General features: G+C 41.8%; 3 protein-coding genes across 4 annotated transcripts; 1 reads left to right on the forward strand and 2 right to left on the reverse strand.

The window, feature by feature from the left end:
- Nucleotides 1-3,854: 3,854 nt before the first annotated feature.
- timm44 (translocase of inner mitochondrial membrane 44 homolog (yeast)) lies at nt 3,855-10,387 on the reverse strand. The gene is made up of 13 exons (XM_053430360.1): nt 10,313-10,387; nt 9,752-9,856; nt 8,710-8,901; nt 8,535-8,615; nt 8,266-8,415; nt 7,690-7,826; nt 7,147-7,232; nt 6,455-6,547; nt 6,027-6,151; nt 5,854-5,904; nt 5,578-5,667; nt 5,218-5,328; nt 3,855-4,610 (listed from the first exon to the last, which is right to left on the reverse strand). The coding sequence occupies exons 1-13, from the start codon at nt 10,385-10,387 to the stop codon at nt 4,491-4,493; spliced, it is 1,416 nt and encodes a 471-aa protein (XP_053286335.1). The 3' UTR covers nt 3,855-4,490.
- A 258-nt stretch (nt 10,388-10,645) lies between these two features.
- Nucleotides 10,646-18,363, reverse strand: hnrnpm (heterogeneous nuclear ribonucleoprotein M). Of its 2 annotated transcripts, XM_053430240.1 has the most exons (16): nt 18,086-18,363; nt 17,102-17,283; nt 15,439-15,491; nt 14,716-14,723; nt 14,473-14,566; nt 14,108-14,368; nt 13,404-13,557; nt 13,237-13,286; nt 13,104-13,161; nt 12,792-12,914; nt 12,643-12,711; nt 12,479-12,547; nt 12,286-12,387; nt 11,592-12,181; nt 11,443-11,494; nt 10,646-11,097 (listed from the first exon to the last, which is right to left on the reverse strand). In XM_053430240.1, exons 1-16 carry the CDS (start codon nt 18,160-18,162, stop codon nt 10,934-10,936), a joined length of 2,106 nt encoding a protein of 701 aa, XP_053286215.1. In that variant the 5' UTR covers nt 18,163-18,363; the 3' UTR covers nt 10,646-10,933. The 2 variants fall into 2 exon arrangements, with proteins under 2 accessions (XP_053286215.1, XP_053286214.1); XM_053430239.1 differs by having other exon boundaries at nt 12,649-12,711; nt 14,716-15,491; nt 18,086-18,361.
- Nucleotides 18,364-19,320: 957 nt separating this feature from the next.
- dmap1 (DNA methyltransferase 1 associated protein 1) lies at nt 19,321-24,375 on the forward strand. Its single transcript, XM_053430315.1, has 10 exons — nt 19,321-19,749; nt 20,108-20,199; nt 20,364-20,559; nt 20,688-20,846; nt 20,932-21,099; nt 21,379-21,564; nt 21,693-21,764; nt 22,420-22,492; nt 22,723-23,072; nt 23,679-24,375. The coding sequence occupies exons 1-10, from the start codon at nt 19,654-19,656 to the stop codon at nt 23,736-23,738; spliced, it is 1,452 nt and encodes a 483-aa protein (XP_053286290.1). The 5' UTR covers nt 19,321-19,653; the 3' UTR covers nt 23,739-24,375.
- The last annotated feature ends 3,583 nt before the right edge of the window (nt 24,376-27,958 follow it).

The raw sequence follows: 27,958 nt of genomic DNA on the forward strand, positions 1-27,958 counted from the left end.
AAAAGGATGTCTGACAGGCGAGAAACACTTGACATGTGTTGGAAGATTTCCATCCGTGATATAAGGATGAATATTTAATGCTATGCTCATAGAATAATGCAGCATGTACCATTAGTGGCGGGGAGGTGAAGACGGAGTCAGTTCCTGCGATGGCACCACGTGATATTTACTCTTTTGCTCTTTTGCTTGTGTGTTTGGTTCATATTTTAATTAGTTTTTTGATTTAATTTTGAAAAACAAGTAAAATACTGTTTAATAGATAATTTGTAAACATGGGAAACATTTTAGCTTGATCTAACAGACTTAAAGATGATTTCACAATAGCTGCTTCCATATTCATGTTCTATGACCTGTGATTTCTTATGTAAGTTAAGCTGTTGTCACCCTGCTTGTTAGTCCTGCTGCAGCTGCCAGCCAAGATCCCAGGCCACAGTGGGATGTCAGCACTCACCCATCAAGTGGGAGAGTCTACGTGACACTTCTGCCCTACTTCCTTGGGACTTGACCTCGCACCACTGTGTGTGCGTGTGTGTGTGTGTGTGTGTGTTTGCGTGTGTGTGTGTGTGTGTGTCTGGAGAAAGACAGGCATGTGAGACCACCCGCGGTCGGCAGGATACACTGCCGATGCTGTCTTTTGCTCTTCGGGGGCATTGACGTTTGTATTCTGTGTATATGTGTGAGTCGGAGCAAGATATCCCCGTTGAGTTCACGTCACAAAGTTGCGAGCTACTCGTGTGTACATCCCACTCAAGCACTGTGTGTACAAGTGTGTAAGTGTGTGTCTGTGCACTGGAGCTAGAGCCAAATGCCCTGAGTCAGTCAAATCAGGAAAACCCCTGAAAGGGAGAGCGGTTCTCTAAGAACTCCTTCTGAAAAATTTATTTGTGGTTATTTCCAGGATTTTTTTGAGAGCTTTTCAAGGCAGGGTCAATATGTCAGAATCTATATATAGATTAGGTATTAAAAGGATTCTTAAAGTCCCCCACTGGTGAAAATCAAGTTTTTAAACATGACAAATGTTTCCCTTGTGTCTTGTAAATGACAAAAGACATATGCGAATGTAGCAGTGGTTCATCTTAACCTCCAGTTGCCCTCAGATCTGTGAGAGTTAGGGGACAAAAAAAGCACTTGCTTCCTGTGGTTTCAGCAAATCCGCCGTGAGGCTTTATATGGAGTTCAACCTTGAACTTCCTCTTGTATTCATGTATGTGTGACCGTGTCTGAACACTGCAGTAAACAAGTGGAATCAAACAGCCAATCCTGTGTGGATAAAACACTCAGTAACTTGCAGGTGAGCTGTTAGGGTGCAGCTACATTAGCATATTCACTGATGAATTGAGGATCTATATTAGGTTGTTTTAAAAGCATGATACATTACTGCTAACTTTTATTTTTAAGTTTGGTGCACCAACAAGGAATAATTCTCATTAACCTTGTCATAATTTCTACAATACAGTGATAATAAAGGCTTTTTATCTCTCTTGTATTTTATATGGTATTCCTGTCCAGTGCACAAAGACGTTATCTCTTGTACACCATTTTTATTTTTTTACGGTATCCAGGTTCGATTCCCTGACAGCACATCCACGTGATGATTTGTGAAAGCACCAGCGAGGAATAGTTTTCAGAACAGCCAGGCAAAAATAAAGTTAAACAATGATTTAAAAAAACGATGTCTAAATATTAAGTGTGATGTATTACCTTCATAGAACAAATTTAAAGCCTTTGCGAGCTCATTATGATACAGCTTTCGGGTCGTATGTTAATCAATCTAGAATCAAATTAGTGTGAAAGGATGTGGTGACAGATGTTCTCTTGGTCAGTAGGTGTCTGACAGGATCCGTCTGACCAGCACGCCCAGCTGTGAGACGGCTCCTCGGGATAACAGGGTGTAGAACGGTGTGTGTTGCATCATGAGCAATGAGCGCAACATCGGGGAGCTGCACACTCAGCACAGCTCAGCAACAGAGAGGATCCATCATCCAGGACAGCGCTGGAACAGTGGAGCTGCTGGTGCACGTGTTCAGACAGTATAGACAGACAGACAGACAGTACAGTATGCAAGTATACTCAACAACAGGCTTGTTTATAAACCACCCATTACTTTCTCAACCAAGGCCACTGTAATCACTCCTGCTGTACGAGAGCAGGCCAGAACAAACTCATATGACAATGAACGCTGCTCTGAATCCCACCATCTGTACTCAGCTGCCTGACGGCTGCCACGGATGATGAACAGTGTGATCGCAACGTTTTATCTGCAGCCTCATCTGAGACGCCTTGTACACACAACCTTGGGATATTAAAGGTAGTGTATGAGGGTATGGAGATGACATAAGAGTACAGTGAGTGCAGAGAGTTATTGAGCTTATTGCATTTCAGACATTTTAATTGAGCGATGACATCGTAAAGTGGAAATTTGCTAAAATTGCCAACTATATAATTTCTTGTTGGCTTGACGAGAGAGGACTGCTCAGTGTGATGCACCATAGTGTCCAATCTACAGTTTTCTATCTTATGTAAACTACTGTGTGCAACATGAGAAACCAACAACAAATTACTTAGTCTGTATAAATTAAAGTGTTGGGATGAGTTCCGGTTGTCTGTGTTAACAATCCCAAATAGTTCATATTCGCATTAAATGTGCTTCGGTGAGACGTGGACACGTTGGTGGATATTTGCCCACACAGCCATCATCAGAGGCTTTTCTTAAAGGATTTTGCTGACAGTGTCGAAACACCACTCGCCCTCATCCTGGACATGCGATGACAAATGTGTCACGTCTGAAAGATTAGTGGTGAGAAGTGTTTTCCGTTTAGCCTTTGTGACCCCAATCATTTTACATGTTCAAGAGATGAGGCATGATTGTAGACCATGTGACTATGGGGTGTATAGCAATGACATGGCACATTGAACACATGTAGTATTAGGGACATAGGACCATTCAAAACAGTAAAGGTCAAAGCATATGGTATGAAATAACTAACAAAATAAAATATAGCTGATGTTGAGGACTTGAAGCTCCATTTGTGTCTTAAGATCAAAAATATCTTTCTTATTGACACAGCGCATCCCGTAGACTGTATATAAAGATTGGAAACTTACGCCACTATCCAGATATGAAGCTAAAACTCCTCAGATGCGAACTCAGCCATCTTGAGCATTTGGAGCAAGAATTTGCGCATTAGCATCAGGAATGAAGCTGGGGTAGAGAAGTGCATCCGATACACATGCTTGGCCAATTGTGATCGTATTTCAGTCTCAACAGTCAATTGTTAGGTTTCACCCTGTTGCTCTAGCATCAAATAACTAATGAAACCAAAGCTTCTGAAGTAATGGACACTTAAACGTCAGTGCAACAAGAACAACCTAAAATGACAGAAACCATCTTTGACACAAATTAATTAGTTGTACTTTGTTTTCTGAGTTTGGTTCATGTGCCATTCACTAACATGGAGGATGTAGGAGTTATAATCTACTATATACTGAGGCTAGCCAACAGGTGGTGATCAAGACACTTTGACTTCTATTTTTGTGGAGCAGTCATGTCATCCATCTTTATACAGTCTAAGGTGCGCCCTGTAAAGCAAGACGGCCACCATAAGGATCAGATTCCAACTCGGTGATTGTACCTCACCTCAATCAGGTCAACTTCACACTGCAGGCAGCTTCATTTTACTCAAAGCAACTCTACTGAGAAGTAGAATTTTTCCCAAAGGAAATATGTCAAACCCTGAAATCCCATCAGAGAATTTCATTAAAAAAAAACATAATTAGCAAATAACCCAGAAAGAATCGCATTATATCCCCCAGGTCTGAGGCAAGTTTAACCATATGTAGGGTAGAGACAAAAATACTTTGAAAAGATTTTATTATTAAAAAATGTCTTGTTATAGTGGAAAAATGGGGGCATTTTTATTTTTCATAATAAATATAGACATTCTCACATGTTTAACAATTACATTGGACAATTATCAGCACTGATTGGCCACATTACCACCAAGGAGAACGACTCCTCAGTGAAGAAGTGAGCGAGTGAAGAAAGTGGCACCGACATCTGAGATCTCCAAACACTTGTGAGCACAAGCTCAATAACTTAATTCATCCAACAGAAATTTCCCTGCACTAAACAGATACAATACATGAACAGCCATGCAGGCTTTGCAGAAAGTACAGCTGATGACAGTTGTTGATAGTCTACCGCCCCCTAGTGTGAGCTCGAGGAATGGTGTCAAAGCATCCTGAGTGAAAAAAGTAAAGGGGACTGAGACAGTGAAGCACAAGCAGTAAGCAGCACCTCTCTTTAATGTTTCTGTTGGGAAGTGAGCCTGTGCCCCAACAGTCTGTCTCTCATCTCCACGCACCCTTCTCTCATCTCCACGCACCCTCCTCTCCCCTCCCGCCCTTTTCTTCCCAGCCAGCTACAAGCTCTGTTCAGGTACAGTATGTTCTCTTCCTGCGTGACTGTGTCTTCTGTGCATCAAAGAGTCTTAGAGGATCTGTTCAGTGCTCGATGCAGAGATGTCAAGTAGTCTCCAGGCAGCGTACGGGTTGAGCTCCTCCTGGTCTCGACACAGAGCCCACACATACATCATCCTGAGCACTTTGTCCTGGAAAAATATAAACTTTGAGTGATGCACACATTTTTAACACTTCAACTCTTATATTGTATTTATAATTCTTATATCTTATTGTATATATTAGATTTCTTTAAATTAAACCAGGAAAAGGGAAACATTGAAATCTCTGACAAAATAAAACAGTTAGAAAAAGGGAAGCTAAGTCCTATGTCCCATGAGGACAGAGTCTTTTAATGTCCACACATAAGGCTTCAGCTTAAAAACTTCAGTGGAACATTATATCCACCATTAATCCTCTGGCAGAAGTCTTTTACTCTGAACGGTACTGAGTTGACACTTTTTACCAGGTGTCCCTGAGGATCTGATTTACAGCCCATAAAGCTGTGGTCTGGCTCCGGGAGGCCAAGTTCAAATGGTCACATGTGGCTCCACTGTCTCATAACATTCTCCTGGTGCCTTGTTCACTAACACACCAGGGAAATTAAACAAACGGAAGTTGCCTTACTTCTGTAACATAATACAACGAAATACTTTTATTGTGTTTTACATTGAACTTTACTTTTATCACGTGGCAGTTCCAGTGAATCAAAGACTGTTTTCTTAGTGTCATGTGTTTTTGTGTTGTCATTTTACTTACAGGGTCTCCCTCTATAACATCTCCTTTAGTGTTTCGGATCACCATGACTAACTGAGCCTGGAAGGTGATAATCAATACTGGGCCCTGGTCCATCATCTTCCCCATGGCCAACTGCAGAAGAAGACACATGTATTATTTACTGAATCAAAAAAACATGTAGGTCAAACAAGAATTGGCTCATTATTGGCTATCATATCTGCCTGAGTGCATTTGTTTATGTGGGAAAACAAATCCATGGATATTCGTTGTTTATGAATTATGTTTATGAACTTGGCTTGAAAAATGTCTACTTGCATTAAGCAAAGGTTAAATTTCAGCTATTTTGAAGATTGTGGTGTATTATTGTGTTGTTCGACTTACATCAATGTTGTCAATATCCAGGATCTTGGAGTGGAAATGAAGCCCCATGGCCTTGGCTTGTTGGATTGGGTGTGCCAGCTGACTGTATGTCTACACACCCAATAAATAAATGAGAACAAGCAGATAAGATTAAAGTATGACTACACATTAAATGACCAACCCAACTGAACCAACATGTGCACTACTGATAATCAAGTTACTACACAGAAGAGTGTAGCATCTGTGAGCCAACATGTCATGCTCTGACTCTCACAGACTGTGTGAGCGAGGTCGTACCGCTTCATAACACCAGTCCTTCAGTACCTCCAGCTCCCCTCTGATCATCGCCTGCAGGAAGACACAACGCACACAAAAATAAATTCCTGAATCAATTGTAAACATACACGTACTCAAGCACAGTAGTGTAAGTCAGCTTGTGTTTTAAGAAGCTGGTTTTCAGTCCAACAAACCTCCAGTATATTGGGGATGATATCTCGTTCACACTGCTTGAGGAAGGAATCTTTGTCAAATGAAGGATCCGCCTTCAAAATCTCTGTTAGAACCTCAGACATCTCGGTCTTAGAAAATAGTCCGCCTGTGCACACATGGACAGCAAACAAAACATGAATACATAAATAAATGATAGTGAGAGCAAACAGATACTGAAGAGAGAAGAGACTGTTGGAAATAAATAGCTGAGGAACATAACCTGGCTAAATAAAGTACATTTGTTTGCTTGTTTAAACACTCTATGACCAGCTGATTTAAATTACTTCAACTGTAACTATTTTACCAATAATTTAAACAAACAACATGCAACTCTTTATATGATGACGCACATATACCAGTAGTATCTGACAACTCAGTTCTATTAGTTAGGAAAGCAGAAGTCTCTCACCTATGAGGTCGGTCATTTTGTCGGTGACAGCACGAGAAGCTCTGATTAAGGCGTTGTCGCTCTCATCGTACTTCATCTTCATCTCAAAGTACCCTGCGGGGAGCATGTGAGTGTCAGTCACATTTTAGGTTTCACAACTTTGCACTTACTAAAACCTTAAATCATCGCTTCACCTTTAGAATGTAAGGAGAACAAACCCAGACATGACAGAGTCAACACATGTAGTTCTCAGAAACAGGAATTATATCTGCACCTATTAATACTATAGTTCCATTAGAGCTACAGAGGATCATTATTTTGGTCTTACAACATCGAACCTCAATCAATTGACTCTTTCAGTAGATTATCATAAGCTTTAAGATCAATGAAGTGGTCATTAACCTCTGCACAGACATTTGTTGAATGTGTTTCCAAAGCTGTGCAATCTCCAATGAAAGACCACATGCAGAAGAAAGTTCAATGATATGCATCCTTTCAAATACTTGCAAACTTGTTAACTTTATCCCCACTCTAGTATTACATAGACTGGTTCATCATTCAATTTGTGACTTCACACACAAAACTGCATATGTCAAGACTTTAATTTGACACAACTTGACTAATGACTCCATAACGCATATCAGCTCTCTGTTTAATAATCAGTCAAGGATGCAGAGATGGACAGAAAGACCCAGTGGTGAGTTTATCCTTACTGTTGAAGACCACGTTGTTGTCTTTGAATTCCTTCCATTGTTGGTACCATTTTGAGTCCTTGTGCAGCACCACTCCCATAGCTTCCCTGCAGAAAACACAGTATTAAGATTTGAACCGCAGGACGGGGGAAATGGGATTCATACTTAACCATCCTATTTAATCATATTAACAAAGAATGGTTATCATGGCTATGTACATCCAGCAATAATCTAAAAGTAAATGTAAGGTTCCTTTTTCAGAAATGTTTCCAAATCAAAGTACAAGCCCTCATCCGTTTCTCTTATAACAAAACTAGACACCAATATGCTCATCTCTGGAAAGTTGAGCAGTTCTGATGAAATTGGGTGAAATGCTGCTGCAGCAATAATACAATATGTAAATCGCCAATGGTTTAAAAGTTTGTGGAACAGATGTCATGTCAGACTGTGATGGGATGTGATGACGCAGATTAACCAGTGTCCAGATAAAGCCAAAGCTACGGAGGGATTGTCTCAGTGTGTTTGCCTCTCACTATCGGGTCAAGGCAGAGTTCACTCACGTACTCGTTGGCGTCGTAGACCTTGCTGTCGTCCCCTCCCCCCTTGGAGGAGAACTCACTTCTCTTGCGGAGTCTGGCAGGAGCCCGATAAGGGCCAGTGTGACCCAGGTCATCGATCTCTTTCTTGACACTCTCCATGCCCTGAAAGTAAATGAACAAGTAGCAGATTATATAATAACATTAAGTTTAATCATTTACTTTTTACAAGATTATATTACAGCTTTATTTACTTAGCGACAGTAGAGAGAGGCAGGAGAGGTATGGGAGAGAGAAAGGCCTGATGAGATTCCCCAGGGATTCAGCCTTAATATGTGGTATGTAATCTACCAGATGAGTGAACAAGGTGCCCCAGGTTAATCATTACTCTGTGACTTTTAATTGTACATTACTTACTTAATATTTGCCTGTTTAACAGTGAAACCCTTGTAAGTACCGGCTTACAGCCGTAGGATGAGGACTGAATTTTCATGTGTACATATACATCACAGTACTTTATTTATACAAAAAAAAAAAATATTTATCAAGTTCAAGATTCAGTTGATGGTGAAATATACTGTATCCGAGTAAATTGACCCCATACCTGAGATATGGCTCTGAATGCACTCGTCTTTCCCAACTTCTCTCCACTCTTAGAGACGGACTCTGCAGACGTCTTGGCCTGTTTGGCTGCTCCTTCCACTCCCTCCATGAATTTTTTCCCAATTTCTGTTCGACTGACCTCTTCGAACCCCTGTCGACACAGCACAAATGCACACTCCATGTCAGGGTGGGGGTATCAACTTGGAAACACATATCTAATTTATTGCATTAAAAAAAAGCTGCATCTGTTGGATTGTACATTACATTTACCTCTTTAACTGTCTCAGAGATGTTTCCCAACTTCTTCCTGAAAACCTCAGATGTTTTAACCGTTTCAGACTCAATAGTTTGCTGGGAAAGAGAAAGAAGACCAGTAAAAACACTTCTCACTTCACACAGGTAGAAGAGCTACAGCTTTGTGTCTGTAGTGTGGATGTATACTAACATATTTCCTGCGAGCTTGTTTCAATGCGTCCGACTCCTCCAGTTTTTTGGCCTCATCCCGGAACTTCTGGATGTTGTCTTTCATTTCCTTGTTCTTATTTAGCTCCTGCTTCAAGTTGTCCAGAAACCCCCCAAAAAAACCTTTTCTGCCACCACCTCTCTCCCCCGACATACATCTTACTTGCAGAGGCACCTGGGTGACATGAAACAGAAACAGAAACACCAAATTAAGACAGGCTTTTTTCAAACATGCCTGGAGTAGTTCACTTGAGTTTATGTTCATAGCCTTGAAGGTCCCTTGGCTAAGTAGAATAGCAATCAGAGGAGCACATACCTCTGCCAAGGCCCAACGGTCCGTTTAATTCAATCAACTGAATTGTACAAACTCATAAATATTAGTAAATGTTATATTGTATATATCCATGAATCATTCATGTGAAAATGGTGATAACGTAAAATGATCTAGATCCACATGAAAAAAGTAATGGGCTCTTCACAGAGCCATGCCACATCCTTCCATGAAGTTTCAGGGGCAATACTTCCAGTAGTTTATTTATGCAATGCTAAGTGTGTAAGTTTAAGTTGAAGGGGATCTATTGGCCAAAATTGAATATAAAATAATCCTAGATATTTTTTCACTCAAGTTTCATCTAAATTGTACAAATTGTCATTTTCTTTACCCTTGAATGAGCCCTTTATATTTAAATCTATTTATCAGACTGCAACGTCACCACTATATTTCACTAAATTGTACACACTCAACATTTAACAGAGAAGCAAACAAATGCCCATGAAAACATAACATACTTGGCAGAGGTACTAACATGGAAATAAAGTGGGAGCGCCTTTAAATAGCAGATATGAAGGATAGTAGACTTTAGTTCATTAGCTGATGTTTCACCGACCAGGTTGTTGTTTTCAAGCCCAAATATTTACTGAAACATCTGCTGCATATATATTACATAGTGATCTTCCTCACACTGAGGTTTAGAGAATAATCCAGACTAATATTCATAATATCGAGCACAGAGGGTTGGATATACCTGTGAGGAGTTTGTGAGGAACCCGTGTATCCTGAAGACACTGGGTATGTTGTGAAGTCGCAGGAAGGAGGAGGGTAACGCCAGCAGTCCTCTTCTGGCACACATCTGGAGACAGGGACACAAACTCAGCCTCCGAACTCCAGTGCACTCCTCAGGTGGTTAAAGGACAAACTGAGTATAGCACCGCTGGATCAGTTCTACAAACCGCTGCGGATATTGTATGGCAATGTCACGCATGGCTTTGAAGTTAGTGATAATATTAAGAAAGTGTTTATTAAAAGATATGAGACAAACTATGCAGCTATTAAGTGTAAACGTTTCCTATAATAGCGTTTCCGATGTTGTCCTGAGGGGTAGAGTCCAAACACCGGCTAGTGATCTTAACGTGCAAGGAGCTAACTCAGCTAGCTGACGCCACACTAGCAGCCTGGTTGGCTAATATCGTGTAATTCGCCGTCAGTGTTTAGATTGACGGCTCAGAAACATAGTTAGAGTTCTCTCCTCTGAGTTTCGTCCATGTTTGGGAGTCTCTGTTTAGATCAAACCATTCTGAGCACTCACCTGGTAGCACCGACACAAGGGGGTCGCCATCTTGAATGTTGTGCATGTGACCTCTTTCCGGTGGTGACCTTCCATGTCCGTGAGGGGGAGGAGATTCAGAATCACGTGACCTCTCAAACGTGTAATTTCTCCCCTTTCATTTGACTTTTTATTCATTTTTTTTAACCATTAATATATGGATTTAACTCTACAGAGTATAGTTCAACTTCGTGCTAAACGTAAGAAGCATAATAGTCTTCACATTTTCAAGAATATGACAGTATAAAACAAAAGGCTTCCAAGTCAAACTCACTGTAGTGACATGCAGTGCAAAGACACCAGGACACAAACGCATTTCAAATATTGAGGTTTATTTATCAAAACACCTTATAGCACAAAGGCAATGACAAGTTGAAACATTACAGAAAAAAAAATTAAAAGTTTGGTCACTATAAAAAATAAAGTAAAGTAAAATTTAAGAACTAAAACACATTCACCGCTACAAATTTTTAACTAAAACATTTGAAGTTAGATATATCTAAACAAACCGTGTGTTTATATAAAGTTCATGGGCGATTCAGATGATACGTTTTTAGACATGAATGACTACTTGAAATGTCAGAAGTGACCCAGACTATTAACTTATGCATTCCTATCAATCCTAACATCGATCTCCCTTCCGTTCAGCCGGTAGCCATTCATGGTTCGGCAGGCACGCTCAGCAGTTTCGGGGTTGTCAAAGCGGACCACACCACAGCCCTTGGACTTGCCATTCTCCATCTTGATATCAGCATACTGGACCATGCCTGCAGAGGGAAGAATACTAGTGTTACAAGTCATGTTGTCAAAGAGCTGTTCACCTGTTCAAAGTTTGGTGAAGCTTTATTCACTATGCAGGACCACAAATTTTGTTGTCGTTAGCGTGAATGCACCCATTATTGTGATTAACAATGACGAGTCCCAACCCCAGCTGCTATCGTGCGCCTGTTTATTTAAAGTTTATAAATATTGAGCACATCATATGTCCAAATTGCACCAAGTAGGACACTTCTCTTCCTGGATCCTAATCCACATACCAAGTGCCAAAACGAATAGTTGTACAGTTCCAGACATGAGAAGACTCCTGGAAATGGGTAGATGAACACACTTACCACATGTATTGAAGGTATCTTTCAGCATCTTCCAGGTGAAGTCAAATGGCAGCTAAAAACAAAATGAATTCAGAATTGATTAAAATCACTTGTGAGAAGATGGTTAAATAAATCCAGTAATGTAAACACATAACAACTCGAACACTTACATTTCTGACAAAGATTTGGCATCCCTTCCTGATATTGCCTCCACCAGCTCCAGCTCCTCCAGCTCCAGCTCCTCCAAAGGAATTGCCACCGAATCCACGATCCAGGTCAGCAGGACGGTCAAACTGGCCGCCAGCACCTGCGGATCCCATACGATCCATTCCAGAAGTCATGCGGTCCAGGCCACCCGAGGAGAAGCGGTCTATTCCTCCAGCAGAGCCCATGCGGTCAAAGCTAGTGGGCATCCTGTCAATGCCAGTGTTGCCCATGCGTTCCATATTCATTGGAGCGCCAAAGTCCAGGCCAGAACCCATGCGATCCATATTAGACGGGCCCAAGCGATCAAACCCTGCTGAGCCGATGCGGTCCATGCTGGAGCTCATACGGTCAAGGCCAGGTGCAAGCCTGTCCATACTGGGCCCCAGCCGGTCCATCCCAGAGCCCATTCGATCGAAACCAGAACCCAGCCTGTCCAGGTCAGCCCCACGTTCCATCCTTTCCATGCCCATGCGGTCCATCCCTGCCATGCGGTCCATGCTGGTTCCCAGCCGATCCATTCCAGAGCTCATGCGGTCCATACCCATAGAGTTACCTGTAAGGTTTAACAAAAAGAGTGGAAACATCAATTGTCTCAGCTGAAGTAGGCAATACTTCAGGCTTAGAGGAATTTCAAACAATATCCCAAAAAATACTAACCCATTCCTCTTTCAAAGGATTCTCCATAATTATTGCGAGACATTCCCATTTCATTCCGCCCAAACTCCCTGTCAAAAGCACCACCAATCCCACGGTCCATCTCTGACAATGCAAGAGACGAAACCATTAGAAGTGTCCAGCAAACGTGATCATTCACGCTTGCTGTGCTTAGCACATCTCAACTGCTCCTTACCGTTCATTCGACCCATCCCTGAGGAGGCAAAACGATCCATGTTGTTCATGCCACCAAAATTTTCCATTCCTAGAGTGATGAAATATTGTTTAATTACAAGAGGAGGCCGCAGTTGATATAAATGCAGTGGGGAACCCGGCCGTTAGTGAGGTTCTGGTACATACCACCACCACCACCTCCACCTCCTCCTCCCATACGACCTCCCACGTTGCCAAAGCCCATTCCGTCCATTCCTACAAGATAGAAAAGTAGTGATTAGCCACGGATGTCAGTTAACTTCTACTCAAGAGTTTTACACAAACAAAGGAGTTACCTCCAGGGCCCATGTTGCCCATTGCTCCGTTGCCGCCGCCGCCACCTCCTCCTCTGTTGAGTTGAGTAGCATCAATGGGCTGGCCACCAGGCCCCAGACCCAAACCGATACCACTGAGACCACCTGAGAAAAAAAGAAAATGGTACAGTATAAAGATTTTGAGTTTTAAATCAGCACATTAGTGAGGCTTCCGAGAAGCCATCACATATACAGCACATGGGGCAATATTTACACGGCTGACAAAGTATATTATTAACATTGATTCCTCTTTTACACTTTCCCCCCCATGAGAATAAAACCAAGAGATCTTACGGGGAAGAGAAGAACCTCGTTCAGGTGGTCCAAAATCTTTGGGCAGGGACTTCTCATCCTGGAAAAAATATATACAGTCAGACTAAGCTCGGAAATCATGTGAGCCAATGTAGAGAAAAGTTGGGCTACATACCAGTTTGACATGCATGACCCTGTTGAACAGCAGCTGCCCATTGAACATAGCTATGAAATCATTAAGGAAAACACACCAGAGACACCTTAAAGCAATGCAGTTGTACCAAGTTAATATTCTCTGGTTAAACAGGGTTTTCCATTAGCAAACATTTTTAAAAAGGATACAGACAGCCTGGACTGCTTCAAGGGGCATCTCGAAGGTCACTGTGCCCATGCCTCTGCTTTTCCCATCCTTGTCCTCAAGAATGTCAGCCCTCACCACCAGGCCGGCCATGTTGAACACCTCCTTCAGCTTCTTCCAGCCCACTTTGTAATCAAGCTGTACACACAAGAATCAATATGAGACATGGTGACTAATTTAACAATTGCAGACACTTGGGATGTCACGAGAACTGATACTTTGCTGCACCCACTGCTGAAAACATCCTAGAGGAAACACTGATAATGCCTGCATCTATAGTTTTAATGATCTGTCACTACTACTGCAGTGACATACTGCTTGCAGCCTTGCACTCGACTATATGCGCAAGTATATTGTATGTACAGCGTCTTTGGTCATGGAGCCGTATTTGATCAAATTCACTACTTGCCACCGTTCTGTTTTATAATGATAATAGTCTCGTTTTACTTGAAGGCTACATAACCACTGTTCTTTTTGTAGTTTTTAAATAAATGTGTGCGAGTACTCGATTTTTTGTATTGTGACAACCCTACCTAGCAACTATTGTTAGTCTGACATCTTCTACTTGACATTTACATCCAGTTAATCTATATTTGTTGCTCATATACTTGTCCCCTTCTTTTGATATCAATTAGTTCAATACATGTCTTTTTCAGATAAAACGATTTGAAAAATGTTGAAGCCTTACATTAGCAACGAAGACAGTGCTGCCAATCTTGCCAGCCTGGAGACCATGAATGACCTCATTGGGGATGTTGGGGTTGTTCATCATGCTGGGAGGAATGTTGACCATACCATTTGATCCAGGGCCCATTCGATCCATGTGCATGCGGTCCATTCCTCCCATGCGGTCCATTCCTCCCATTCCACCCATTCCTCCATGGCCTCCTGGAGGTCCTGCACCTTGAACTTTGCTCATTTCCCTCTGAGTAATCACACCATCGGGGTCCTAACAAAACACATGAAAATATGACTCAGCAAAAACTACAACTTCCATATTGATCAGAAGGGAGATGTTCACAAGTAGTTTTTTGCAATGTGGCTGTGGCTTACCTCCTTCACTTTTAGGGGTCGTCCATTGAAGTTGTGCTTGTTTACTTTCTCCACCGCTTTCTTCATTAGCTCCTCAGTCCTAAACTCAACAACACTGAAAAAACATTGAATAAGAACATTCAATTAACTGTCCTACACAGAGACTGGTACATGCGTGTCTACATTGGTAACTCAAAAAAAAGAAATCAAGGTACTGACAGAACAAATTGTGAATGATGATAAATAATTGAACAGACTACTTACGCACAACCCTTTGTTGATTGAAGAATTAAGAACAGGCCGCACCAAAAGTTGTAAAGAACAATTACAATTAGTAAAAACAAGAAGGAGGTGGTGAACAGATTGAGAGATTAAATTGTAAAACAAACTAAGCAAAAGTAGAGTTTCATGCACAACAGTTCATCACAAATACCTACAGCCTTGTCCAGAGCTCTGTGCTTCCAAATAAAATTACATTAAAGTCTCACATTTCCCCCAATTCTTTTAACACAATGCAGCGAAGTCTGGCAAATATAAAGTGATTTTTCCAACATCCAAAGGGCAGAAAATCCACAGTGAAATAGGATTCCCAACTACTAAGATATTGGAGGAGTATTTTCCAGTAGAACAGTTCTACAGAATGAGTTACATTAACAACAATCTAACCACCTTGTAACAACCTCTTGACCCCTTTAGTTCATATGAAGCAAATCCAGCAACCAAAGGGACATTGTCAGCTACTGCAATCCCACAGGATTGCCTTCGAAGAAAGCTGAAGACCTGTTGTAATAACATCAAACTCCGGGTGGCCTCAAGACAGTGCCACAGACGACACCACATAAAACACATCTCCGAGATTTCACCATCTCACACACTCCACCAGCTTTCTGAATCTGAACAATTCCCAACAATGAAAGTAAAGAAACCAAAGCTGACAAACACAGGTTTGTCTTTCATTAGTCATATTTTGTATGTATTTGCACTTACCCTCGATTTGCCTTCTGCGTCCATTAAGTGTTCCACGTACGTTACCTCACCCACTACAAATCAGATTCCAGAGACGACACACACCAAGGGAGAGAAGCCGAGAGAACAATGGGGGTTTAGAGCAGAAACACAAGTAGGGAGGCCGGTGACAGTCAGCTCGGACTGCCAGTCCTGAGCATTCCCGCAGCACCACAGCAGCACAATATGGTACAGGTCTACAAAAAGCAAGCTTTGGTCTTTTTAGAAAAAAATAAAGACTTCTTAGCCTGTCCTTGTTGGAATTCTCCCGAAACACCACAAGCAATAGATGGAGGACAACAACTATTGAAATGGCCATCAGCCTTCCTATTAGAATATAATGAAGTGCACACAACCTACTGTATGGAAATAATTAACCAATGATTTTCATAGTGTCCAAACCAGTTCAATGCCTCAGCCCATGTCATTGCAAAACCTGCGCCTATTTTGTCAAGTGTCGCTATTTTAAGCATCAGACTAATGCATCGATACATTTGCCCATCAGCTGAGTCTGAGAGGAAGCCTACAGGTAGAAAGCCAACCATAATGTTAATGGTGACAAGCTCTTAAGTGACAGAAACTTCTCACAAACATGTTGGTAAAGTAGACAGTTTCTGGATGCACATTAGCAGAATTTAGATTCAGCGTCGACCACAGCCACGCTTTCGATTCAGATCACGTTTCTGTTCCAAAGAATGGATCAGTGACAAACCCTCTACAGACAAGGACAGTGCATAAGAAGTTGCTTCATTTTGTAGACCTGTACCCCAAAATCCCCAACGCGTAGCTGTGTTCGGCACAACATGGAGATCTGCTGAGAAAACATATGCTTGTAAAGGTCACACCTAAAAAAGAAAATGCAATTTAACTCCAGTCAGTGATCATAAAACAAATACCCGGCACTCCCTCTGAAAGAGAGTTGTACCTGTCTTAACACATGCTTTTACTGTCAGTTAATGCAAATTTTTGTGCATTACTTGGGCTTCATCTAAAGCTTTCCAATAACCCATAACAAAACAACTTTCACATGAGTAACAACACAATGAAATCCATATACCTTTAAGAGAAAACTTGAAGCTAATACCTGTTGTAATTCAAGGTTGCTGCATTAAAATTATTTGTTTGACCCACTTCCAAAATTCTGAGCAGTTTATTAATCATGAGCCCAAGTTTACCATTTGTTGTATTTTGCAACAGAGAGCAACGTGTTGCTGGGAGGAATTCATAACACTACAGCAAAGTGCTGCATATTTTTTTTATAGATTTCTTGTGGAAAAAGCATCTTATTGTGTCCTTTATTCCAAACCACTGGAGTTTCTCATTAAAGCACCAGATTGACAACCTTCACTTCCAAAAAACATGTAGTCTCGATGGAGAAGAAATATTCAGTCTAACATCCAGGTTCAGAGCACTTTTGCAAGTCTGCAGCATCTCCAAAGTTCAGACAAATAAGAGGGGCCTCAATCAAAACCCGTTTATCTCCAGATAACCCCCCCAGGAAATCTCCAGCAACATTGTACAACTTTTAGCTTTCTGCACAATTTCCCCAAAAGCCATTCAAAGGCTGCAATGGTCACACAAATTGACCCTTGCGTTTTAATAATGGTCACGCTGAGTGAGTCAATCCATCTGCCGGACGCCTTACCTTTTTCTTTCATCAGGTCTTTGAGGGCTTGCCATTTGACATCATATGGGATGTTGCTGACAAAGACCCGGTATCTCTTGTTCACGTTCCCATAGGGTTCGTAGCGCCCACCTCCACCTCTCTTCTGGGGCCTCTCCTTCCTGCTTGCATTGGCCTCATGCTTGGCTTTCCCATTCACTTCTCTGTGTGAAGAGACCAGAAACATATAGGGAAAATAATGAGGATTCAAAAAACATTTATCTGTACGAACACTGTTTTTCTTTAATCAGTTGGTAAAAGCAAGAAAAGTGCAAAAAAAGAGGGAGTCAGTAAACGGGGACTCGATTAAAACATGCAATACCATTAATTTAAAGTAAGCTCCAGTAGGCTCTTATTTTTGGTCTTAGATCCTTTTCCAAGGCCAAAATAAAACCGTTGTTATGAAATCAAAAAATGGCGGTTTCCTTTGTTATTTAATAACGTTAGAAGGATCTATGAGAGACATAGAAAGTTGTCGATATCAATTAAAAACGCAGATTAAATAGCTTTATTTAGACAAAGGCCACTCTGTACGAACGTGCAACTTGCATTAAGGCTTAAGTCGCATGGCAAGGCCGCTCTTGGCGCTTCGTAGGCCTATTTACATTTTAAGCTCATATTGCAGAGCGCTACACGCTTATTATCAAGTTACTATTAACAAACACATGGGGGGGGGGGGGGGGGGGATAAGCAGGCTAACAACGTTAAACATATTCACTGGGCTACTATGTTAAGTTACGAAAAATGGGCCGATCCTCTTTGTAAGAAAACACGGGCCTCGCACACTAGAGGCGCTTAAATGTTTACAACGTCAAAATATCAACATGTATTTAAGCATTGCATTAAAACTTCTTTGGCACTAAACCTTAATAAGTACAATTTTCGATATATCGTGGTAAACGTGCGGGATTTCATGGAGCAGAGATGCGAAGGAGCTAACAAAGGAGCTTTGATGAATGGACTCACCCCTGCTGCTGCTGCTGCGGTGCCTGCGGTGGACCCGCTTTCTCGGTCGTGTTTTCGGCCTGCTGCTCGTTCGACATCTTCTTCCTCTGTTTAGCGACTCACACAGATTAAAAGTACACGATCTCAGACGGACTTCGTCGATGCGAACAGGTCTGGAGTTTTCAAACGTGAATTGGTAGCAGATAGAAGAGCGAGCTAACTGTATGACCGCACCGATCGCTCCTGCGACATCAGCTAACGAAAATGGCGGCTAACGGACCTATATCCCCGCAACGCACGATGGGAAATTTCAAAGCTGCGACCGGATTCTCCTTCTTCTTGGGTTGAGTTGTCTTAGCTGAGCTTTACCGCCATCTATATCAGAGTCGCAGTAGTGATTTCCTATATTCTTCCAATCAGTCAATTATCTTGAATGGCAAACAATGATATCAGTATAAATAAAATAGATGGGTTAGGGGTACATTTCTTTTGTTACACCTCTGGTGAAGAATGAATAAAGTAAAATGAAATCATATACTTCTTCCTCTGCTGATTTCAAATGAACAATTGTGTTTCTGGTTTACATATTGGCATTGGCAGCTCTGCTTGATTTGCCTGTAGTCTATATGTGATCATTGATCAGACTGTTTCATTTCCTGAATGTTGACGCTAACGCCTGAGCCATGATTCTGTCCAACCTTGCATCCTTTTATGGATGTACAAGCAACTGATCCAAATACAATATTCAAAGCCATAATCTTCCACTGTATAATTAAACAAATATTCCTTTATCAACTTGTGCTTTCCCCACATGTTACCTGCCAAACATCTCATAGTATGCAGGACTCTCCTACATGTATTTTTCATTTTGTCAATGTGAATTTGCACATGACCCTCTCATTTCCCCAAATCCTAATCTCAATCTCTGACTTAACCAATTTAAACAAACATCTCTACATTTTTCTTGTAAAATGTTTTTTCAACAGATAACTAATTATATGTCGATTATTTGATTTTCACTAAGAAAGAAATAAAGACACTGACTTCAAAGTGAAACAAATGTTGAGAGATACATTTGCCTGATTTCAACCATTATTTTAAAGGATGCTAGTTGTCCCGATAAAGGTATTCGCTCGCCAAACAAAGAAACTAGTAGAAACTACTTTAGTTATTAGAAATTAAAATAAATAATTTTAGCAGTGTACCGCCTGACCACACGGAGGCGACATTTTATCCATGTGGATAAGTAGCGTCACAAAGGCATCAGCGGAGCCGGAAATAGCTTTCCTCCAGCCGCTAGCTTCTCATTTAGCCTTAAAAACAGCTTTTGAATAATCTTTATTAGTGATATCTTTAGATTTTTTATATCATAGAAACTTTCAGTGTTAAATCACGAAAATAACTTTACAAAGTCGCCACTCGCCGTGGTGCGGCTATGTGTAACGTGAGCGTAGTTTAGAAATGATCATGTTAGCGTTAGCCTTTAGCCAGGAGCGTATTTGATGGACTGTACCGTGTTACTGTGAATGAATGAGCATTATTAACACTTGACCGGCTGCGAGAAGCGGTAGGTAACAACACATCCAGCCATGGGGACCGGTGCTGATGTGAGGGATATTCTGGAGCTGACCGGGGGTGATAATGACGGCCCCATCAGCAAGAAGGACCTCATCAACTCAGACAAGGTGAGAAATAATCAGAAAACACGCTTAATGATGCCTGACACCGTCTCCGCACGTTTACCCATTCATCTTACCCTCAAAATGTCATTAACTGTGTAGGTAAGTTAGTGTAAGGAAGCCCATGATGTGTTGATACGACTGTAAAGCTAATTACCGTAAAGTTATTCTTTGCCCTAAATTATATCATAACAACGGGACCTTCTTTTCTGAAACTAATATCCAGTCTTCACTGTTACACTTTGTATGAGGGATGAAAACAGAATCATACTGTTGGAAATATTGAGGTAGTTTTTATTTTTTTGTGCTTCAAAGTATTTCCCCAAATGTTTCTTTATAATAAACAATATCTCCATCATTTCAGAAAAAATCCAAGAAGACGACAGAAGCTCTGACCTTTAAGAGACCAGAGGGAATGCACAGAGAGGTCTACGCTCTGCTCTACTCGGATAAGAAGTATGGGCCCCTTGTTTAAAAATCACACGTTTGTCTTGAATTGGTGTTTGCTTTTTCATGTTTTTCTGTCATTGATCCTGGAAGAATTCAAACACAATAAGCAAATTTCTCTCATATTTATTACCCTTGCTTTAACAAATTCTGTTTTCCCTTTCATTTCCCAGAGATGCACCCCCTTTGCTTCCTAGTGATACTACTCAGGGCTACAGGACAGTGAAAGCCAAGCTAGGATGTAAAAAGGTGCGTCCCTGGAAGTGGATGCCCTTCAGTAATCCTGCTCGCAGGGATGGCGCCATATTCCATCACTGGAGACGTGTGGCAGAGGAGGGAAAGGACTACCCTTTCGCCCGTTTCAACAAGGTATGGATGCCTACATGATATTTACAGCTACTTTCCCTCTCTCATCTCCTCTATTTCAGGCATGCTCAAGTGTTTACTCTTTTGAGTTACTCGTGCTGATTCAGTGCTTCTTCTGTCCGTTTTCATAGACTGTGCTGGTGCCAGTGTATTCAGAGCAGGAGTATCAGCTGCATCTCCATGACGATGGTTGGACTAAAGCGGAGACGGACCATCTGTTCGACCTATGCAAGCGCTTTGACCTGCGCTTCGTAGTTGTCCATGATCGTTACGACCACCAACAATACAGAGTAATTACCTAGTTACTAACCCACAGTTCTTTAATTCTTTTGAGTTGCGTCTATTTATTATAACAGTCTTCCTTGTGTTTTTCAGAAACGCTCTGTGGAGGACTTGAAAGAGCGTTATTACAATATTTGTGGTAAGCTGACAAAGGTCAGAGCAGCTACAGGGACTGAGCCCAAGATCTACATCTTTGATGCAGGTCATGAAAGACGTCGCAAGGAGCAACTGGAGAAGCTCTTCAATCGCACACCTGAACAGGTTCGTAGCTCTGTTACTTGAATTGCATTTGGAAACCAATGCATTTGTTAGGCTTTCATAACATACATGTTACTCAGCCAGATTGAGAAGCATGGTGCAAAGCACAAGCCAATTCAAATGATAGCTTTACTGAAATTGGTAAAGCTGTAATCCCTGTTATATACAAAATATTCAAACTATTATTAATAAATACTACATTATATATACGTTTTTCAAACTGGTGTGACGTTTCCCAGCCTCTAAAATATTTCAATTGCACTTTTCTTGTTTTTCCTGCAGGTGGCAGAAGAGGAATATCTTATTCAGGAGCTGAGGAAGATTGAGTCAAGGAAGAAAGAGCGAGAGAAGAAGGCTCAGGATCTACAGAAACTCATTAAAGCGGCTGACACAACCACAGAGTTGAGACGAGCTGAAAAGAGGGTTTCCAAGAAGAAGCTCCCTCAGAAAAGAGAAACAGAAAAACCGGTATGATATGCTTTACACAAAAGGAGCCATTTTTATATAGAATGACATTTTAAATCATTTGAATGGAGCAGCTTTGTCTAAAAAAATTGTGGAAAGTCTTTACAGTTTATCCGTTATTTCTTCTCCAGGCTCTTCCAGAGACAGCAGGCATCAAGTTCCCTGACTTCAAATCAGCGGGAGTCACACTGCGCAGTCAAAGGGTGAGTGCGTCTAAATCAAATTGAGGCGTTAAAACAAGACAGACACAAGTATTCCAAACACATTTAATATTAAAACTACAGATACAGATATATTCCCATAGGTCTGTGTCTGGAAATAGTAGTTTCCTCCACTGTGATGTGGAATGGATGTAAAATAATTTAAAAAACTTACATTTTTTACTTTTTTTTTTTTAAGACCAACTGAGTGTGTTAACCACCATAAATATCAGAAGAATTTTAGCGAAGCCTGAACCTTCGGTTGATGTATGTGAGAAACCGCAGTGTCTGACTTCAGCTAGCTATCTCTCATTAGCACTGCGATGATAAATTCTGTTAGTGATGACCTAATATCTGTAAGATCCAGCCAGAGAACTCTTATTCATCTTCAAGACTGATGAGGACCTGCCGCTCTCTATGGAAAATGCATTAGCACGGCTAAAGAAGTTGAGTGCCCCTCTAGCTAATCAGTCAGACAGAGTTCAGTGGATAAAGACATTTTGATCTGGCCCGCTGAAGTGCATTTCATAGGAATTAAAAGCCCCGAGGTGGAGCTGTTTATCCTAATATCCCCAGCACCTTAAATCACGCCCTTGTGTGGGTGGGTGTGTGTGTGTGTGTCTATATGTCTCACTGTGTTTCTGTGTGTGTGATTTAGATGAAACTACCAAGCTCAGTTGGCCAGAAGAAGATCAAGGCCATTGAGCAGATCCTCGTAGAGCAAGGAGTGGGTGAGTCTGAATAGTGGCATCATCTAACATTTTAAAGTTTAACATTTCAAACTCGTGTTGAAATCTGATGACATAAGAGTGTCAAAGAGATATTGCCTCTGTTTTGCATTTACCATAACAAGGATACTACCCATTGTACATCTGCTGGCATTAACTGACTAGCAATGCTTGGCAAAACAGATCTAATTTCTAATCATCTGTATCTATATTTCTTTCTTATGTGGATTCAGATCTTAACCCCATGCCCACTGAAGAAATTGTACAGATGTTCAATGAGCTGCGTAGTGACCTGGTGCTGCTGTACGAGCTGAAGCAGGCCCACAGCAACTGTGAATACGAACAGCAGATGCTGCGTCACCGCTATGAGGCTCTACTGAAAGCTGGCGGTGGAGGTGGGTGTGGAACTCTAGGGTTAGGACTAATCACTGTGGCACAGGGTGGGGACCTCAATGCCTCCAACAGCACTGCGGCGTCCACACCGGGAGGTGATATCCCGTCGTGGCCAAGTGTTGACGACATCAAGGTTGAAGCCAAGGAGCAGATCATCGATGTTGTTGGAGCACCACTAACCCCCAACTCGGTGAGTGTGTACAGCTCTGACGCACATGCATTTCACAACTGATGTGGGATAAATACAGACAATCACAACAGTTATTTACAGATGACAGCCTGATCTCCAAATTCAGTCTGACAATGACCAATCATGGTATTAAATGATTCTGAGAAAAACAATGTTTCACTTAAATACAGCCCAGAGAATTCATTTTCTGCAGGTAAGTTGTTTTATGCACTTTATTGCCAGTATTATTTTAACAGCTGATGGAGGATGCCATTTTTAGAGGGTTGATGATTTACACCAAATCTGAAGCTGTGAATGCTGATGAAATTGAATAAAAATAGACTTTTGTGATTTAAAACGGAGAAGAAAACCCCCCCACTGGGTAATGTCTGTTTGGGAACCAGTCCTTATAACTGCACCATAGACTGACTTGGTTTACCGTCCTGTCTGCATCAGAATATGTGGTGTGAACCTCAGAGGACATCTTCATAATAGCGATATGTGCTCACAGAAAACAATACCAGCAGGTCACTTCAATGGCATTGGTAGGAAACTCCTGCAGAAAACAGAACACGAGGGAAATTACGGCTCCAGTACACTTGTGTGATTTTGTGTGTTACATTGCAGCGCAAACGGAGAGAATCGGCTTCCAGCTCGTCTTCGGTGAAAAAGGTGAAGAAGCCTTGATGAGGATGAGAGCACCAGCTGGTGCACAGTGGAGTTACTCTGGTCCAAGTGGAGATGCACAGGATTTATGGTTGTCCATCCATGTAAAAGCACCACTGACTAGACACACACACACACACACACACACAAACACACACAACTTCTCACCTTCTAACCAGACCTCTCCAGCCCCTCCCCATCTGACCTGCCCAGCATCTTTGTGACAAAGGCAACAACTGAGTGACATTTCATTCCATTACTGCTCGTCTCCCAGCCTCCACCATTGCTCGGCTTCAGATGAGGCAAGATCAACTGTAAATTGCCAGACTGAACTAATCGGGACATTGGGAAGATGGTGGGAGTGACTCGGTAATTGAAATGAATTGGAATGAAAGAAGAGACTATGTGAGTGGGAGGACCTCCAACCGCAGTTCTCATTTGACCCATCGGAGGGTTTTTTGTGGCCTAATCACACCATAGTGTTTACTGGAAATGTGTTTTTGTTGTAGCCTGTAGTACCGACTCCCCCTCCACCTACGAAAGAGATGCCGCTTCCATCTGCTGCTGACTTCTATGTTGGACTCGTGAGGCTGATTTGTATTGTTTGTCCTCAGGTGACCTTGGAATGATTCAATAAACCTCATTGTGTTTTTTCCTAGCTGTGTTTCATGCATGTTTGTGCTGTAGTGATTCCTTTTCTCTCTCTCAGATGGAGGTAATTAGTGCTGAATACACATTTACTGAGGAAATTGTAGGATCATGACATTCTTACTTTACCTGTCATTTAAGTCAAGTGACAACTAATGACTTCATTAATATGATAATTAAGCAGTGATCATTCTTCGGTTGGCACAGCCAAGGAAACTTCATTAGGTGGCCTTCCCATAATATTGCTAATTGCGTGTCAATTATGTAGTTTAGCCTACTTAGGCATTCATTTCTATGCAAATTTTGAATATGTTTGGCGCAAAGAGGGGAGCACAGTGATCTTGGCATAATGTGTGTATTTATGTGTGGAGTTTGCAATAACGCATAGATTTCAAGTATTGCAATCTGTATGCAAACTCATTGCAGTCTGACCATTGTTGGATCTTTTTATATACATTGCATCCTGAAAGTATTAAGGCACCACACACTACATTTAGGTTCAGCCGAATTCTACATATAAGATCATATTCCTCATATAAATCTATACTCAATACTGAAGTAAAGTGAAAAACGTATATTTAAAATATTCTAATAACTATTCAGACCTTTTTTACATGACAAAAGATGACAAAATGGTGCCTTCTTGATCATCCTTTTCACACCTCAACTGGAGTCCACCTATGGTAAATTCATTTGACTGGACACGATATGGAAATACACACACTTATACAATCAGTGGTGACAATTTGTTTCCGAGCGACATAAAAGCCCTGAAGTGGACGGAACTGCCTGCAGAGCTCAGAGACACGACTGTGTCAATGTACAGATCTGGGGAATGCTACCAAAAATCATACTGTATTGAAAGTTCCCCAGAGCACCGTGAGCTCCATTATTCTTAAATGGGAAAACTTTGTAAAATCCCAAACCCTTCCGAGAGCCGAGCCAAACTGAGCAATCGGGGGAGTAGAGCTTTAATAATAAGAACCTGGTGTTGCTAAGCTCCAGAGATCCTGTGAGGAGATGAGAGAGCAAGACCGTCCCAAAATATCTCAAGCCTTGATCAACTCAACTTCCTTACTTCCCAGGTTAAAACCCTCAAATAGCCACTGGAAGCTGCATTGTCACATAAAAGCATTGTGTTAGCAGCTCTAATTAGCGCTGCTGATGTTGGGAGCGAGCTCGTCCACCCACTGCAGGCTGTTTGATTGAGAGAGAGAGAGGAGGCAAGTAAACATGGGTAAAATGGATTCTCTGTGTCTATATTTCATGTTGAAAATTGGCTCATAAATCCGGTGGTTTGATCTATGGAACCCGTCGTTGCTTGAAAAAACCTCCGTAAATGTGTAATTTCTCCCTTGACAGAACACAGCCGAGAGGCTATCTTTCTTTTGCTTCCTCCTCCTCCCCTCTCTCTCCCCCCTTTTCTCTGTCTCTTATTCTCGTTCGCTCTCCAGCAGCCTGCTGTTGGATTAATGCTCTGCTCTCTTCCCCTCTCTCTCTCCTCTGATATCTCCTTTTCATCACTGCTCATCCATTTATCAAAACTGGGGCTTCTCTCTCCCTCTCTCAATACCCAAGCCAGTCTTAAGTTATATGGCAGGTATCTCGGTAAGATAGGTTTCAAGAAGGTGGACGTTATTAATAAATAGTAGTCTAAATTGAAAATAGGTTGGCAGGGATGCATCAGCAGCCAAGTGTGGATGATAAAGACCCTCCCCAGCAGCCACCACCGAGGTCCGTCTGCCATGAGCTCCATCCGGGCTACAGTGTACGTTCTGCAACACTGATGTGAAAAGCATGAAGCAGAACACCACAGCGGAGTGTCTTATAATGTGGTTGTGATGGCATCGAGATGGGATCTCTTTATCAAGGCCCAGGCCCAGGCTTTAATCACAGCCTAAGAGGTGCACTGGCTGTTTATCATAATTGAACTGTATCCAGGCTAATCGCTGGCATACGTCACTGTCGAGGGGCCGCTCGGCCACACCGGCAGGCGAAGCTGCTGTTGGTGATTGAACACACAGTTAAGAAAGAGATGTGTACTGAGGGACATAAGGGAGGAAGAGGCAGGTAATAGCAGATGTGATAAAGCCTCTTCAAATACATCACACCTTGAGGTAATCGCTGATGTGACAATGATTAGATTGTCGATGCCTCCGTTCTGTGGCACAGCGCTTCATACCCATCATGTCACATACAATCACTGATTACTACAAGGGGAAGAGGCAGCGATGGTGCCACAGCAGAGTAAAGACGAGGTTTGGATCATTTCCTTCCTGGGCTCAGGATGGAGAGCTTTCTATATGAACCACAACAAATGTCCAAAGCAGAGTTTCACCTCCATGGCCCTCTCATCTCCACGTCCCTCACTTTGACTTTCACCTCCTCCAGTATTTAGGTCACCTTGAGGGAGAAAACTTTTAATCATTGTTCCACATCAAATTCACCTGCGCCCTCTGGGACACCGAGCTGCAACAAAGGGGAGGGGAGTCGAAACCGAAGGTTGGAAAATCACAAATGCCCACAGGGCCGGACAGTGGAAGTCATTTCCACTGGATTTTTTTTTGCTGGTGGGGGAAGGCCTGCTACCACACCAACCCAATCACTGGTGCTAAGCAGTGCTTACAGCTAGGCATTAACCCCACTGTCCACTCTCCACATTAAAGCCCCAGGGAGGCAGAGCGGAGTGGAGTGGAGTAGAGCCGCGGAGAGAGTGGGACTAAATCTGGACTTCCTATTCCCCGAGACTGTGTTGCTCTCAGGAACATCTGCGGTCAGGTGTTGTCTTTCAAGGTGTCCTACCTTGAAGGGAAGGAAACAGGCTGGTGGCGATAGAATAGAAAAGTCATTTGAGGAGTAGAACTTCCCTTTGAGTTGTCATGTAGTCAAGATAATAAAGATTTTTACAAAACAGGCGATTGCATGTAGATGATTAGATCGGTTTTTATTTTATTGATTTAGATAAAGGCCATATTGTTGCAAACCAAATTTACATTTATTTATTTATTTTATTTACCAAGGTTGTGGTTCCACTCCTGTCTGTTCGTTGTTGTTATTGTGGTGATCTGGAAAATATTTTCTCACATTCTTTAACATTGCAATAATAATAATGAATAATTCATATCCTGATTGGTCCTGATATAAACATATTGAGGGAAGTGATATCTGTGACTGTGTGACCCTTAGGCCCAGGTCCCTAACCATGTAAAATAAAACTATTTATTCCAGTTGTTAAATTTGGACTTCATTCGAGACTGAAATAATTTTGAAAACCTTATGCAAGACTTGTATAACTGAAAACATATCTATCAAAACTCAATGAAAGCATAAAAAGACATCATGATGAGGTGATAGGCAACGAACCAAGATGATATAATAGCATTTATCTTTAATTCTTCAGTATGCACATGTACACACTTTTGAATCTTCATCTCAGACTTTTACCTTATATCTTATATCGTGGTGTTCCTGATGCAGAGGGGGACACATGGTTGGGGGTGCGGCCTGTTTAGGTCAGTGCAGTGATTGCATGTCGACAAGAGCGTTTCGGGCAGAGCAGCCTCGCTCCGTTCTGCCGTCAGCCCTCGGAAACA

This window comes from Pleuronectes platessa, chromosome 9, assembly GCF_947347685.1.
Source record: "Pleuronectes platessa chromosome 9, fPlePla1.1, whole genome shotgun sequence".
In the NCBI taxonomy this organism is placed as follows: Eukaryota; Metazoa; Chordata; class Actinopteri; order Pleuronectiformes; family Pleuronectidae; genus Pleuronectes; species Pleuronectes platessa.